Source organism: Apis dorsata, unplaced genomic scaffold, assembly GCF_000469605.1.
Source record: "Apis dorsata unplaced genomic scaffold, Apis dorsata 1.3 scaffold_77, whole genome shotgun sequence".
Classification (NCBI taxonomy): Eukaryota; Metazoa; Arthropoda; class Insecta; order Hymenoptera; family Apidae; genus Apis; species Apis dorsata.
In genome coordinates, this window is record NW_006263375.1 from 249246 (window position 1) to 266394 (window position 17149).

Here is a 17149-nt window from a genome sequence, read left to right on the forward strand (position 1 = left end):
TCCATTAAACGGTACACGGCAACCTAACCTAATATGATTATCATCGCGTGTAATTTATATGCAAATTCGTATTTTTACGAGCGCAAATGAAGAAATAAAGACCTTACCTTTATCTTCGTTTCGTGTTATTTAAATATATATTCATATTCGCGTAATGTAATCGGCATAAGAATTGATCTTATGCAATTTTTCAAACAACCGATGAATGCGAAAGGAATGGGGAAGGAAAGGATATCCGAAAAAAGAAAAAAAAAGAAAAAGAAGCGACGATCAAAATTTAATCAATCACGACCCACTTTTACCTTCGAATCTCCTCATATTTAACTCGCGCCGCCATTTCTCTCTGATCGTCTGCCCCCCTCCTCCCTCTTCCCCCTTTTTTCTCATCTCGCGTCATTAGCATAGCATTACCAACCACGACCAAGTTTCTTTCCACTTTCCACAGTCGAGGGAACGGTTGCATCCCTAACGACTGTTAGCCCAACAACAAAAAACAACCGGCTTTCTTTCCTCCCTCTTGCCGCTCTGAGAAACTTATTCTGCGTCCCCCGATTCCGGGGGTGGTAGATAAGCGGATGATAATATAGTAATCACTTTTTAATTAGTCCGATATGTGGTTTTAATGGACCCGTTTCATTCGTGAAACGAATATGGCGGATACGAAACGTATTCGTATAACGCGTCGTAACGCAACCCATTGTCACCGTGATAAATTGCGCTTTGCAAAAATAGAAAGGTATGAAAAATATGAGACAAATGACTGTGCCGGTTCTCCAAGGATAGACAATTTATAATGGTGCCCTCTCTCCTTTTCTCTCTCTCTCTCTCTCTCTATTTCTCCCCCTCTCTATCGCTCTCTCTGGTGGTTTACTTCTTTTGGAGAAGAAATAACAATGAATTGCACCGTTTCATTTTTACTTCGAATATATATCTTATATCGTTTCCCCTCTTTTAATAATTATTTCAGTAGTGTGGCTCGATAATTAGTCATCCGCGAGAATTGAAAAGACGGGGGGAGGGACGTTTGGGGTTTATAAACGTTTTAAATCCTCGTATCGGCCACTCGATCGAATTCATTATCTGTTATCGATGATTCGTAATTATTAAGCACGATTATTGGCTAAATCTAGAAGTTGAACGTTCAACCGCGAGGCAGGAACTAACTTCTCCCGGTACGTAGAGGCACAATGGGTTGCAAACTTTCTCGCAACCGTTAAGACGAAGAACTCGTTCCTATATAGTATATATATAGTGTTTCAGTCGTGATTATCTTGCAAGCGTAACGGGAATGATGTATTCATTGAATTTCTCTCTTGCGAAAATATAACTTTTGTACGGTTTAACGTTCGGATGAAATGATTATTATTATTTTGAATATTATAATTTCTAAAGAGATGTGTATAAATTTATACTCGACAATAAATAAAATAATAAAATTCTCACTGTACAAATTAATAACAGAAATATTTCAACGAAGATCGCTTATCATCGAGCTACGCTACTTATAGACGGAATTTTCAACAATCGATTATAAATATTTCTCTATTTTATTAACGAAAATCACATATTGTCGAGCTACACTACTTACGACGAATTTTCGCTATTAAAATTGGTAACAAAAATATTTCAACGAAGATCACTTATCATCGAGTTACACTATTTGCAGACGAATCTTCAATCGCTATTAAAATTAATAACAAAAATATTTCAACGAAGATCACTTATCATCGAGCTAAACTACTTACAGACGGAATTTTCAAGAATCGACTATGAATACTTCTCAACTCTATTTAAAGATCACATATTGTCAAGCTATATTTATAGACGAATTTTCAATCGCTATTAAAATTAGTAACAAAAATATTTCAACAAAGATCGCTTATCATCGAGCTACACTACTTGCAAACGAATCTTCAATCGCTATTAAAATTAATAACAAAAATATTTCAACGAAAATCACTTATTATCGAGCTACACTACTTACAGACGGAATTTTCAAGAATCGAACTATGAATACTTCTCAACTCTATTTAAAGATCACATATTGTCAAGCTACCCTACTTACAGACGAATTTTCAATCGCTATTAAAATTAATAACAAAAATATTTCAACGAAGATTACTTATCATCGAGCTAAACTACTTACAAACGAATTTTCAATAATCAACTATAAATACTTCTCAACTCTACTAAAATTAATAACGAAAATATTTCGCTTATCATCGAGCTGCACTACTTACAGAGCATCGAAAGATCTAACTTATACCGAGAGATTCTCTATCCTTTTTATCAATCGGATAATTATTACGAACTCTGTTAAAACATCTTCCACATTTACGCGAGATATAAATTCTTTATGAGGCGACATCTACGACGACTTTTACGACTTTCTATCCTCCTACAATTTATCCGACAGCGATACGCATTTAATTTTTCAATGACACGCCGCTGCTATATATATTCGTATGCCGATTACGAGGAGAAAATCCTGGACAGAGCTCGAAATTCGTTCGCCGGTTAACGAGGCTAGCTCAAATTTTACGAAAGGCACAGATATATATATATATATATATATATATACATACAGAGAGAGAGAGAGAGAGAGAGAGAGAGATATCGTAACAAGATCGTAGTGTAACCAAGTCGAAATCTCTTCATCCGCCGTGTCGACACGCGCCGCCAGCAGCGTTCCGTTTCGATGCCTCGCTACATGTGGAAGGAGAAGTCCCCCTCTTCCTCCTCCTCCCCTCCTTATCACCAATCCTATCCCCCAACATCCAAGTAAGGATCATCTTAATTGCATGCGGTAATTATTGTTTACGCGGCAAATACATCAGCGAGCGTCTACGTCACAGATGTTCCGTCCTCACAATCTTACTAACTAATTTACCCTTTTTTTAAACGCCTCTCCTCTTTTAAAATCATCACCTTCTCAAACCTCTCTCGCCTCTCTCCTCCATCGAAAAAACATATAAACGAAATATTCAATTATATATAATACTTATAATACTTAACTTAATTATATTATTATATATAATATTTAATATTTAATATATAATATTAATTATATTATTATATATTATTATATTAATTATAATACCTAACTTAATTATAATTTTCAAAGATTTTGCAAAACTTAATACGTTTCCTTTCTACCGTACGCTATTCCAATCCTTCGAATCCGGTTGTTCACTTAACTCGAATACAAAACTCTCGAGCGAAAAATTGTTATCCATCGTCTGTATTTCCTCTTCGAATATTACCACTCCATTCTTTCTCTTTCCATAATCTGGACCGTAATGAAGCGTAGAAGATGGATGTATCGATGATGATAATAATAATAATAATAATTTTCGAAGATTCGGTCGACAGGGAAGCATCATTTATATCGGCGTTAAACGGTGCGTACACAAAAGGAGAAGGAAATAGGAGAATTAGATCGGTGGACGTGGCACGTAGTGTAATAAAACGTGGACTGGAACGGGGCGACGCATCTTCGTCGTTGGGTGATCCTAGATCGTTCCTGTTTCCCTTATTCCTTGCAGGTGTTGGCTTGCCTGGTCATTAGTGGGCGTTAGCGCCTGTTTTGCCACGGCATCGACCTGCACACGATCGAGCTCCTCCTCCTCCTCCTCCGGGGAGAGTGATCTCCTCCTCCTCCTTCCCTCCTCCTGCGTGGAACGTCGTAATGGAACGAAGGAGGAGGAGGAGGAAAGGAAACGTGAGACCAGAAGTGACCTGCCTTCTCCAACGATCTCTTGGAGACGATGGACGAGACGATGTTAAAAGAGCGGGCTATTCGTTGACTTATGACGACGCCATTTTCCACTGGAGTTACAAAGTTATCCAAGCAAATTGAAAGGATACTTTTTTTTTTTTTATCTCTCCGCGTTTCTTTTCGTTCCTTCTTCTCGTCGAAAAGAAGAGAAAAGAGAGAGAGAGAGAGAGAGAGAGAGAGTGAAATATTGTTTAGAATATCGAGGGAATTTCTTCCATCGATCATCGGTTCGAGAAGAGACAAATTGCTGTCGCTTGATTTCGTATTCGAACAGATTTGTGAACCGAACGATTGAGAATTGTTTAAAAATTGTTGGAAAATTTTTCGATTCTGAAAAAAGAAAAAAAAAAAAGAACGTTGTTGGATTGTTGTTGTCGTATTTTTTGGAAAAAGGGAAGGGCGATGCTCGATGCTTAAATACGATTAACCGTAAAAAACGGTGCGCGCAATAACGAACGAAATAAAGATAAAAGTCATATTTTCTTGAAACACCGGTAGTTGTTATACGGTTATAGAGACTTTTAGATCTCTACAGCCATTCTCGCGGCGGCCTCGAAGTAAAAGGAGGCGAAGGAGGGAGGGGGAGGGAGGGGGAGGAAGAAAGGTAGAGGCGAAATGAAAAATGAAAGAAGTAAAAAAAAAAAGAAAAAAAGATGGTGAATCGGTATCGTAAAATCTCCCCGGAATCAAGAACCACCCTGAATTGATAAAATTTCGCATCGACGATCTTCATGTTACGGAATAAGTTAGAGTAGATGTTACAAGCTCGTGTCTCTTCCCCTTCCTCCTACATTTTTCTACGCGAAAAGTTCTGAAAAAAATTTGAATCATCTTTAAACGTTCACTCGAGGAAACATTTTCTACTTTTCCCTAATAATAATACTCGATCGACAGATATATTCAATCGACGACGAAAATAATTTATACCATCTATATATATATAAAATAAAAATCATTTGATTACAAATATCGAAAAATAATCGTCCGATAATAAAATATAAAAAGTCACTCGTTCAATGGAATGTAATTGGTTAAAATTTAATTCAATTGCATTGAATATATCAATATTCCATTTCTATCCTTTAACAGATCTTAATTAAGAAAAATCCATCCCGATTTCTCTATAATAATTTTTTCTTCCGCGTATTATTTCCAATAATAATTTTTCGTTCTTTAATTCCAGATTCCAGAATCGTCGCATGGGGAAAAGAAAAAAGAAAGAAAATCGTAGGGGAGAGATAGGAGGACGTGTTTGCCGTCACAGTTACACGCCACATTCCCAGTAGTCTGCACTAATGTAACAACGCCATAAAGCTCAGAGAGCAGAATGAAACGGCGGCGAACAACAGGGGCGATCTTCGATTAACGGAATAATAAAGCAAAATACTCGTTATCGATTGTTATCGATATTGCTTATACGATATCGTTAACGAGTCGACAAACTTTTAACGCGTCCGATATAAACCGTGTATGCAAAAGATTTGAGATAAACGTCGCGTTCCTGTGAACGCAAAATTTTCATTTGATCGAGGGAGGAGGGGAAGCGATGAGTCAATTATCAAAATATCGGCTTAAAAAAGTGAAATCGGAAGGGTGAAAAAATATTGTAAATTCGAAAAACGATTTAAGGGACGAATCAATTATCAGTTTAAAATGTAAACTTCATGAATGTAAAATCGGAAGGGTGAAAAAAATTTCCAGACAAAATTATTGGAAATTTCAGAAGCGATTGAATGGAGGAATCAATTATCGAAATATCACTTTGAGAAAGTGAAAAAAAATTTCCAGGCAAAAATATTGCAAATTCCAAAAACAATTGAAGGGACGATATCAGCTTAAGAAAATGAAATCGAAAAAAAATTTCCAGGCAAAAATATTGCAAATTCCAAAATACGAAAGAAAACAGTGAAATTTTAGGGGTTGGTTCCACTCTTTCGAAGAGATTTCCCGCCGAGAGAAAAATTGCCCCACGTGTGTAATCCCACACGTTCCAAAACTTTCAACTAAAAAAATTAAAATTTTTCAGGTTAGGGAATTTTCCCGTAAGATAGTGCGATTCGAATATTTTTTTTCTCGAATTTTCCCATTTTTCAGCGATTCCGGAGAATTAAAAAATTTCGAAAAGAGAAAAAGATGAACAGAAAGAGAGAACTCGATATTTCGTGAAAAGGTTGGAAAATTAGTTTCTCGCGGATAGGAATGTGGGTAAAAAAAAAGGAGGAGGAGGAGGGGGAGAAGAATTTCGAAACGTAAAGTCAACACAACAAAGTTTTTTTTTTCTTCTTTCTTCTTTTTTTTTTTGAGACGTTATAACACGTCGGGCATTACTGTTAAAGAGCTATAAGGCAGCTCGTCGCGCACCTGCTATGCTCAACTGTTATACTTTCTACCATCCTCCCCAGTAGTTGACAGGTTATTACACCTACGTTGTATACAAAGTATTATCTCGTATCGTACTCGTAAAATATGGCCTTCCATTATATTAAGAATTTTCCACGGTACACCGGTATACACTTGTTCCCCCTCCCCCTCCCCAGTTCCCGTGAAATAAAACAATTTAAGTCAGCCGAGGAAGGCCGAGGATGCTGCTCTCGCCATATTTATTGCGCGGCCATCGACGAAACTTTTATCGAATCTTGCTTGATGGAGGGGGATTGCGTTGAAAATTAACGAAATCGTTCGTTTTCGAGCGATAACGTAACTCCATGCATTTCTTATTCTTATCACCCCGCCCGAGAAAATCCCGATCGACGCTTAATTTCGATCGAGATAATAAAAGGATCGATCTTTGATCGGTAAATAAATAAATAAAGAGGGATGAGCGAATATATTATATCGGCCTCTCGAGTTTCCTAATTTAAATTCAAATTAAACGATGTTAAGTAAAAAAGTATTAAACCGCGAGGAAAGGAAGAGAGAACGAATTATACTAGGGTTTAAGAAAAAAATGTAAAAGCGGGATATAAATTTCGTGGGAAGGGGAGGGGGAGGTGAATACGAAAATTAATATTAATTTTGGAATGGAAATTTTTGATAAATTTACGCGGCCGCTTTTCGTGATTAACGTCGTTACGAGAGATAATAATACGATTATTATGACGCCGAATGCGTGAAATAAAAAGCGCGAAAACAAAGTAGGAGGCGTTAGGAGGGATTAACATATAGTCTCGGTCTACTACTCGGCGAGAAATTCAATTTTTTCCCCAGATTTGAATAATTACCAGCGTATCTGCGAATAAATAACGTAATGATTCGTTATTAGAATGATTCAATCAAGTAATTTATAATATATCGAATGTTGTATATTTCTTTTTTTATAGATATATTTATATATATATATATATATATTTATTATAAATGTTATTATATATGTTATTATAATATTCGTATATTCTTTTTTTTTCTCGAGAGAGAGAGAGAGAGAGAGAGAGAGAATATAAAAGATACACGAAATATTTATATTATTTCATCGATCGAGTGCAGATAACAATCTCTGGGATGGCGAAGAAGAATCTATTAACTTAGACAACTCAATTGATGGAAAGAGTTAATTGGAAAGATTCCAGGACGAATTCTACCTCGCCGGGTCATATATTTTCTACTAAAATACCTGTCCCCATCGTGACAGATTCGACTGAGGGAGAGAGGAAAAAAAAAAAAAAAAAAAAAAAGGAAGATATACAGTTTGGCGAAAATCTCGCGCCCACGCGTATCCGTGAAATCATAACATAAAGCTTTTTATTTTCTCATCCTAGAAAGGGGGAGAGCGACAAAAAAAACAAAAAAAAAAAAAAACGAAAAAATGCAACATTCACGAATTGAGATAAACGAAGCTAAAAATACGTAAAATATTTTGAGAAGTAATTTGGATGAAGTTTGGGATTTGCAAGTATATTTTTTTTTTCCATTTTTTTTTTTTTTTTTTTTTTTCTCTCTCCCCCTTTCTAGGATTAGAAAATAAAAAGCTTTATGTTATGAGTTCACGGATACGCGTGTGCGCGAGATTTTCGCCAAACTGTATATCTTCCTTTTTTTTTTTTTTTTTTTCCCTCCCTAACTGTTTATTTTTACGTATCTCGAAACTTTTCGATTTCGACCGCCGGGACAATACCAGTTTTGGCCAAATATTCGTGAGGGTATTCGTGACAACTTTTCCATCTCTCCGAACCCGAATCCACCGATCGATTTCTCTTTTTCCAGCTTAGAAAAACAACAACAAAGGAAGAAAAATTCGAGGGGACGGAATCAGATTTTGGAAAATCCTGCGATAATTTTCATCGAGGAACGATATAAAACAATAACAAAACGATGGGACGGGAATGGGATCGGTTTTCTTTCTTTTTCAACTACAGTCTTGGTAGACGATAACGGGGTAAAGTGGTGTTGCACACGTACGGATCAGCTTGCGAGCTATTGTGCGGCGCAAGGTGGCGTTAACCACCAAGCTTCGTGATTTCCTTGAATATTCATTTCGTTCGACGCCGGATCGAGCGCGGCCGATGCTTTTTGATGAATATTGTAAGTGTTTATTCCGCCACGCATATTTAAATGAACGTAACGCGATCCCAATATTTCATCGAAAGTCGCTTCTCGATACCGATTAATCGTTTGCCGATTAATCTTGAATTATCCTCTGTCCTATCCTATCGGCGATCGATGATCGATTCACGCTTCGTTTCTATTCGAGTTTCGAGTTTCTCGATCAATCGGGAACAATAAATAAACGTTAATCGTTTGCTCCATCGTTTCCACGTTTTGTTATTTAAATCGTTGAAAAATATTAATTTCTCCCCGATCTTAACTTTAAAATATAAAATATTCGTGTATTATATTTACATTTTATAATAAGTGATACTTATTATTATTTTTTCTTCGTAATACACGAGATAAATTTTTAAGAGGGGAAATTCGACAGAGGGATGGTCGATTTGGGGAGCATTTAACGGTACGATTAGGCACGAAGGAAGGAATTTATTTACTTAGTGTCATTCGATAGAGGGATATCGACGGTGGATTATAGCAATTGATAGCTTCGAAATCTCATTATCAGCGTAATAGAATACTTCTCTTTAAAGAGAAGGGTGGTCAGGACAGGAGAGGGTGAGAGGGTAGAAGAAATTTATCTAGGGATACACGTAAACTTGCGGTCGAACGAAATTATTCATCCATTCGTTGTATAATAATAAACGATCGAACTCTTTCGTAACCGATAATTTTAATATTTAATAATTTTTCCTGTGAATAAAATTTGATAGAATTGAATAGAATTCCAATCTATCGTGTCCCATTCCAACGTTTCGTTACGAACATTGAATAAATTTTTTAAAACAATAATAATAATAACAACAATAATAATAATAATTGATTATTCGCACAAGCATTCGAAATCGTCATGAAACACAATATTCATGCACGAAGCGCAATATTATAATTTTTCGGTGGGAAGGAAAAGAGGGAGGAAAGAAGAAATGAAGAGGATTATCTTGCGGTCGCGATTACTTTGGCTTCCTTACGTATCGTGTTGTACGGGACAAGGAGGAAATGCGACTGTTCATCGATCAGTGGCAAAAGAGAAAAAAAAAAAAATGGCCGTTTCGAATATTATTGCCTATTCAAAAATTAATGCTCCCTCCCTCGGGTAAATATCATCGAAATATCATCCGTATGAAATTATCGATTCCTTTTTTTTTTTTTTTTTATATCGTCGTTCGTTTCTTTTATGCCTGTAATAGATTTTAAAGAATTTTAAGGGAAGAAAGATGCAACAGTTTCGAGGCGATAAATTTCGTACGATTCGTTATTCTCGAGGGTATTTTATTATTGATCGAATGATATTTTCTTATATAGGTTTCGGATAGGCTCGTCTTTCGTATTTTATCTCTCTCGTGGAATAATTCATCGATATACGAGAAAGTTAAGAAATGTTCGTTCGGCGGCGGATGCACACGGATTTCTGAAACAGGTTTATTTCCCTTTCCCGAATCCGAAGGAAGGGAAGTTTCCAAACTAATTTTTCCCCTCCCTTAAGGTCTTTTTAAGTTTTCCATTTGTCTCAAATTGCTCACTAGGTAGAGAAGCCGGTCTATTAAACGTCCAAACAGGAAATAGGAATCGCGTTTACCTTAATTTCAGATATCTTTCCCCTCTCGCTTTTCGTTATCAGCAACGAAATACGCTCTCCGATAAATAAGAAATATTCTACCGAATAAATATTACATTCCATCCTTTATGCATATATATATATACTTTTCCAACTTATTGACCAAATTACACCATTAGCAACCCATTAAAAATTCTCGTCTCGAAAAAACTTACTCTCCACTAAAATCGTTTCCATTAAATTTTATCCACTTTCCTCCCCCATAAAACTCTCCCCTCCAAATCCCCTCCAAATCCAAATTCGTGCACAACCAATAAGAATCACTCTCCATCCGAAACTCTCCACCAAACATAACCTTCTAACCTGAGACTTCCTCCGCGAGTATACACGCTACTTCCTCTACTTCCGTTGCACACATCCGTTTCCTCGACGCAGCGCCTCTCGAAATTCCCAATCTGTATCCCATCCCCTCCTCCGGAACAAAGCTTCGACAACCACTCGAACGTAGCGATCGGTTTGAAAATTTAATCCGACGCGCGGTTATTTTTGGCGGGTAATTCGAATCTGACGATGACGAGACGGGACGAGACGGTGTCTCGATCGAGTTTTATTCATTCGATCGGGCGGCAAGCCAAGCAATGGGAGAGAGGGGAGGGAAGGGGGGAGGGGAGGGAAGAGGAGAGGCTCGCTTATTCGCCGGTTTAATTAAACGCACTTCGACTTTCACGAGTTCGACGAGTATTTCCGTTTTCGTTTCGAATCCTTCCTCCCCCGCCGCCTTTCGCAGCCTCGTTATCCTTCCTATCCCCCTATTTCATCTCCGCCTTCTTAACGTTCGACCCTCTCGAATTCCCCGCCTGCAACCGGATTTATATCCCCTTCCCCACGAGTCGCGGTATTCGTTAGAAGCATTAAGCTTTAATTTCGCTCGGAATCTCCTCCTCCTCCTCCTCCTCCTCCTCTTTTCGCCCTCATACTTTCGTACTCCTTCTGGATAAGTCGTCGCTACTATCCGGAATCCAGTACTGGACGCTTTCTTTCGTGGGACATAATCGTTGCAGCTTTTTGCTTGTCTGCACCGGGGATACCGTTTCGACCGGGGATTAAGGCTTGTTTCCGGTTCTAAGTTGTGTGACCTTGGGGGCGAGTTGGAGTAGTAAGGTAGCTCGGTTGAAACTTTTTTATCTCGCAATTTTGGAAGTGGTGGAAACCTCGATCTGAGTTTCTTTCTACGAGTTTCGAAGTGAATTGGGAGTATTGCTCCTTTTTTAAACAATTTTCGAAGGAATTTGTTCGAGGATCTGAATGTAGTATTATCGTAAATTGAATTCGAAGATGAATTGTAGAATTTTGATCGAAGACTTGAGTTTCATTTGGAATTGTGAACAGCTCTTCTTTGATTTTTTAGAACGTTAGAGAATTTTGATCTGAGTTTCTTTCTAAAAGTTTGGAAGTGAATTATTGCTCTTTTTTAAAAGTTTTTTTATCTAGGAATTTAATCGGATTTGAGTTCTGGATGTAGTTTCATTATAAATTGAGTTCGAAGGTGAATTATAGAAGTATTGCCTTTCTTTAAAAATTTTTTATCTAGAATTTAATCGAGGATTTGAATTCTGGATGTAAATTGAGTTCAAAGGTGAATTATAGAATTTTGACCAAAGACTTGAGTTTTTTTGGAGTTGTATAACTCTTCTTTGATTTTTTATTTGGAATTTCAGAACATAGAATTTTGATCTGAATTTTTTTCTAAAAGTTTGAAAGTGAATTGGAAGTATTGTTCTTTTATTAAAAATTTTCCATCTAGAAATTTGATCGAGGATTTGAGTTCTGGATATAGTTTCATTATTATAAATTGATTTCGAAGGTGAATTATTGAATTATAGAATTTTGACCGAAGATTTGAGTTTCTTTTGGATAGCTCTTTTTTTGATTAAAATTTTATTTTGACTTGAGTTTCTTCCTATAATTGTAAGTTAACTTCAAAGGTGAATTGCTCTTCTTTTCTATCTAGAAATTTAATCAAAAATTTGAGTTTCTTTATAATTCCATCGTAAATTGAATACGAATGAATTACAGAATTAAAGACTTGAATTCTCTTAAAACTTTTTATTTTAACTTGAATTTCCTCTTATAACTCTACGTTAACTTCAAAAATCAATTACTGTTCTTTTTTAAACAATTTTCTATCTATCATTTTGATTGAGAATCTCTTTTTGATCCAATTGATCTTGAAAACGAGATAGAAGTGCTTTATTGCCCGTTTTAGTGAAAATTTGATATCTAAAATTTTGAAATAACGGCGAAAATTCTCTTTGTCGCTTCTCTTTATAGAAATTTTTCATAAAATATGTCGAATATTTTCGTTTCACTCAATTTCTTCGCAGAATTTTTTTGACATTTTCATTCCTTTCTCTTATTTTATCCCACAATAACAGTTTTATTAACTCGGAGCAAACTTTGAACAAAGAGACGTTCTTGTTCAACAATTGTTCAGGTTATCCACACTGCGCCACAATCGATGTTTATTTTCATCGATTTACATGCAGATTCAAATCATTATTGATGTATATCGGGACGGATAAAAGCATTTGCATACGCGTTTTATTATTGAAATTTCCAATACAGTTTCCCCATGCATTATTTGACGTGAAATCGTTTATCTTGTTCCTTTGGCAACATCGAAGAAAGGAGGGGGCAAAGGAAACTGTATAAAACTGTGCACGACACGAAGTTATTCGAGATTACGACTCAGAAAAAAAAAACATCCCTTTTTTTTTTTCTTTTTTTGATTTCAATGGTGCCATACAATAACACACCCGAGAAAGAATTTGTTTAAACGAGACGGGGAAATATTACAATCCATAAATCGTCTCTCTCCAGATAAAACTCTTCAAATTTCACTAGTCAACCCCTCGTTTCGTTTAAAAATACTATCTCGTATTTTTCTTTTCCTTTCTTTCCTTTTCTAAAAACGCGTCATTGTTAATTGCACGAAACTCCCTTCCCCTCTCATACTTTATCCCCTTCGATGATCCATGATCCAGAAAAATTCCAAAACAAAACTTTCAATAAAAATTTTTTATTCGTTTATTTCGTTTGTTTCGTTCGGATCCTTTCCTCCCTAGATAAATTCCTCGCGGCAATTTTTATCAAAATGAAAATTTTAATAATCTCTTCTCGTCGAGCAGAGTACATCGACTTTTCGATTTTTCGAAAAAAGTGTTAAACGAACAGTTTTGATTCCCTCGAGCGGAGAGATGGAACAGCGTCAAAGAGTAGGGTGTACGATATTTTGTTTCGCGAGGAGGGGGTGAAAATTTCACAGCTCGAACGGTGGGGTAAAAGAAAAGGAGAAGAAAAAGGAAAGCGAACCAGCGACTGGGTCAATACTCGAATATATAATGGTTAACGAGGGGCCAATCAATCGATAACACAACAAGAAAACTGTCGAAAAGGTGGAAATGTCTGTCGCTCTCTTGGCTCTTAGGGCTGTCATTACTTTTCAACCGGGATAATCCCGCGCAATTACGCAGGGCGAGGACGGGCTCTTCGAAAATAACCGATCGCCGGTGAATTCGTATCGATGGCCAATTGTTAGATATCGAACGGAAGCGGAATAAAAAGAACGACGCGACGAGGAGAGCGATGGAGGATTCAACGAGCCTCGACGCGAGAAATAATTGTATTCTCTCTGAAAAATAAATAACGAAGAAGAAACGTGCGTGTAAATAATTAAAAACGACGTCGATTCATCGATTAATCTCGTCCAATTACTTTATCGATCGATTTCAAAAATAGATATTAAAACGAGATCTCGAAAATTCTTAAAGCCTAAACTTCGACTCCTCGCAAATAATAAAAAAAATAAATTGGAACTGAAGTAGAAATCGAAACTGGGCGAGTTCAAAGCGAAAGAAAAGCAAGAGAAATTTCGAGTATTATTAAATTTTACCACGCGTAAAATCTCTCCCATCCACGATCGAGATCGGGAAAAAATTATTCACCCGTCAACCGATGGTGAATAGTTGGAGGGGAAAAAGTTGGTAAGTAACACCGTGATCGCGACAAGGATGGCGGATGGAATACGAGGAGAGAAGGATGGAGAAGGTGGCTAGGTAGGTAGTTGTTATCACGGTCCCGTGATAAGTGAGAGTGCTCAGACTCTGCACGGTGCTCGTATACCGTTGCGGTGCTCTTTCATAACGATCAAGCCCCTAGAAACCGCCGCCCCACCACGTCTTCCCGAACGCGTCTCACATTTTTGTCACCCTCTCTCGCGCTGAGAGGGTCGGGGGAACGACCCACCGTCGCCTTCCTCCACCCTATTTTTCTCGTTAATTCTCTCCGGCCTCGCTCGTAATTGATCGTTACCTAAAAGTTTATAAATACACGTACACAGAGTGGCGCGTGAAATTAACCGATTAATCTGTTAGTTTTTTCCTCGTCCCGGGCAAAATACACGCGACGGATATACGACGAGATATAATTATTTTATTCGCGCGTTCACGTAAGTTGGCCATTCAACGGGCCGCCGTTGCGAGCTTTGAAATAAATATAGTTACACGTGGCCAAGTGTAATTTGCGGTACACCCACCACCCGGGATATTATCCTAATTATTATGTTAATTAATGCGTCTGAATTTAACGCTGGAAACATTTACATTTAACGGGTTACATACCCGAATACGGGGAATATTTCGAAGGGAGGAGGGATGATGCCTCGGGTGAACGCGTTGTCTGTAATGGGAATTTTTTTCTCTTTTTCAATTATTTTTCAGTTAATTCGAAAATTCAAATTTGGAGAATGTATCGTAATCGTTGAAAAAGAGTATAAAAATATTTCGATTATATCCGTTGAGAAACGGGATATAATTATGAACAGTGGAACAGTAATTTGCTGTAATATAATCAGCATTCACCATCGATTTTATAAATCGTAGAGAGTATAAGTAGTCGCATTTATACGCTAAGTATAATGCTTATCGAACGTCGCCGCCTCGTTTTTCCCGATATTCCAGTCAATTTTATAACTCTATTAAGAGTAAATTAATGAATTCTGTCCGCAAATATTGACAACCGAGTAACCTTCTCATCGAACGAAAAAATAAGATTAGATAAAACAGCTTTCCTGTATTACGTTCTTCTATTATGATTCGATGAAACGTGATAAAACTCTCTAGAAAAAAAAAAAAAAAAAAAAAGAGGGGAAAAACGAAACGTTAAAATAGATACTTTGCGAATTAAAAGCTTTTTACATCCAGTAACGAAATTAAATTACCCTTCAATAAATATTCCATCATTTTGATACGTATCACTTATCGGGAATTAATTTATTTCCCTTCGTTTCGAAACATTTATTAACCATAATTCTATCAAAAAAAAAAAAAAAAAAAAGAAAGAGAGAAGTTATTCTAAAATAATTTTATAAATTTTTATCTACTAGGAAGAAGAGAAAATTATCGAATTATTTAATCTTTTCGTTGCAATTCATTTGTCAAATTTTCTTAGAAAAAAAAAAAAATAATAATCTCAAAAATTCGAAGAAAAATTCGAAACGGATTCCTCGAAAATTCCCTGCTCAATCGCGCGTAATAGGAAACGATCAAGAACGATCGTCTCAACGTTTCCACGATACATAATCTTATTTGACAGCAGCGTGGTCCGTAGTAATGTAATTACACGCTGCACTCGACGTATTTTATACATATATATATATATATAATTGTATCGATTGGTGATTCTTATACACGGGTCCGACCGCAATTCGTAATTATCCACGATGAAATCGATAAAGCGTGAAATTGAAATTTCAATTCGGGCCGAACGTTGAATACAGCCCCGTCCAGGGTGCAGCGGATCCACAATGCAGCGGAGAAACATCGTGAAATTATGACCCACCACGCGAAAAACTTATTGTATCTTGTTCGATTTTGAAAGAAAGAAAGAAAAAAAAAAAATTAAATCCACGAACTTTCTAAGAACGATTAATGGAAAGAGACGATAATAACAGATAAAATATATCCCGATATATAACGATAGAGAATTTCACGGGCTGAGAACAAGGTGGCGCGCACGACTCGCCAATTACAGATTCAACGCTCCAACGTCCCCGAACTTCCAACTATCCGCAACACGGTTTAAGATACAGTTCAATTAATTAAACCAAATCTAATTTAGCTTGATTAAGCTAACGATGTCTAATGTAGTTTAATGTAATTGCTTCGGTCGGAGGAGAGGACGTGGATCACCCTCCTCTTTTATTCTATCGATCTTTCATCTCGCGCCTCGACCTCCTTCGCTCCCGCTCTTCTCCTTCCTCCTCCTTCGCGAAAGCCTTATTTGAATATGTATTATCACATTACCGATGTAGGTCCTCGAAACCCGGATGTAATATGTTAATTGACGTTTAAGCGATCCCCCCCCAAGAACTCCTCTTCTCCCTCTCTCTCTTTCCCTCTCGTTAAATACCGAGTGGACTTCTTTCATTTCGTTCGAGGATGGCGGAGGCGTAGCACTTGGGTACAAATTACGAAGTTACCCTAATTCCTCCTCCAGTGTTTACCTTTAAAGAAGAATTCCTTTCTCGAGTTTTCTCGCCCCGTTCCTTCCAATCTTTCCGAGGAAATGGTCCGCGTTTTAAATATGGAAAAGTATGGAGAGATCTTTTCGAATTTTTGTCAATACACGAATTTCTCGAATTTTTCTTTTTCTTCTTTCAGTTTCAACAACGCTTTTGTATTTTTTTCCTCACGGAGGAAATGTCGCAATTTCGCAAAGTCGGAAAGAGTTGAAATAAAACGGGGAAGGGAGGAGGGAGGGAACTTATAATTTACGTTATCTACGGCAAATGGGAAGCTACGTGTGCTGCAAATGTAAAATGAAAGCCACCTTTTGATAGCCCCGCGCAAAAGCGATATTAATGAGCTTGAGTGAATGCAGGTCAACCCTATCGCGCAGGCCACCTACTACCCCCTCCCCCGCCTCCCCGGTGAAAAACACTGGAGAAATATGATAGTTGGCGTTCGACGTGATACCAAAGTAATTTTCATCGGGATATACATCATTATCATTTTATATATATATATATATATATATATATATATATTTTTCATTACGTACCGACCGTGAAATTAGCGATGTATAATATTTTTTTCTTCTTTCTTCTTTTTCTCCTTCCCCTTTCCCTGTCGAGTTTCATCGTAACCGTGCACGTCGTAACATTTTTCGGTTAATTTTTCCGCGACGCGGGGGTGAAAAAAGGAGAAGGAGAG

The 17149-nt window shown here is 37.1% G+C and overlaps 1 protein-coding gene across 3 annotated transcripts in view; it reads right to left on the reverse strand.

Annotated features, from left to right (window-relative positions):
• The window catches only part of LOC102680502 (lachesin-like), a 122807-nt gene that overhangs the window by 77214 nt on the left and 28444 nt on the right, over positions 1 to 17149 (reverse strand). The window contains exon 1 of one of the 3 annotated variants that reach the window (XM_031508173.1): positions 16241 to 16474. The exons of 1 other annotated variant lie outside the window; for it this stretch is intronic. In XM_031508173.1, the coding sequence (XP_031364033.1) occupies positions 16241 to 16364 (124 nt within the window). In that variant the 5' untranslated portion in view covers positions 16365 to 16474. Of the gene's footprint in view, positions 1 to 16240; positions 16475 to 17149 lie in introns of those variants that run through there. One more of the 3 variants, XM_031508172.1, reaches the window with a different exon arrangement.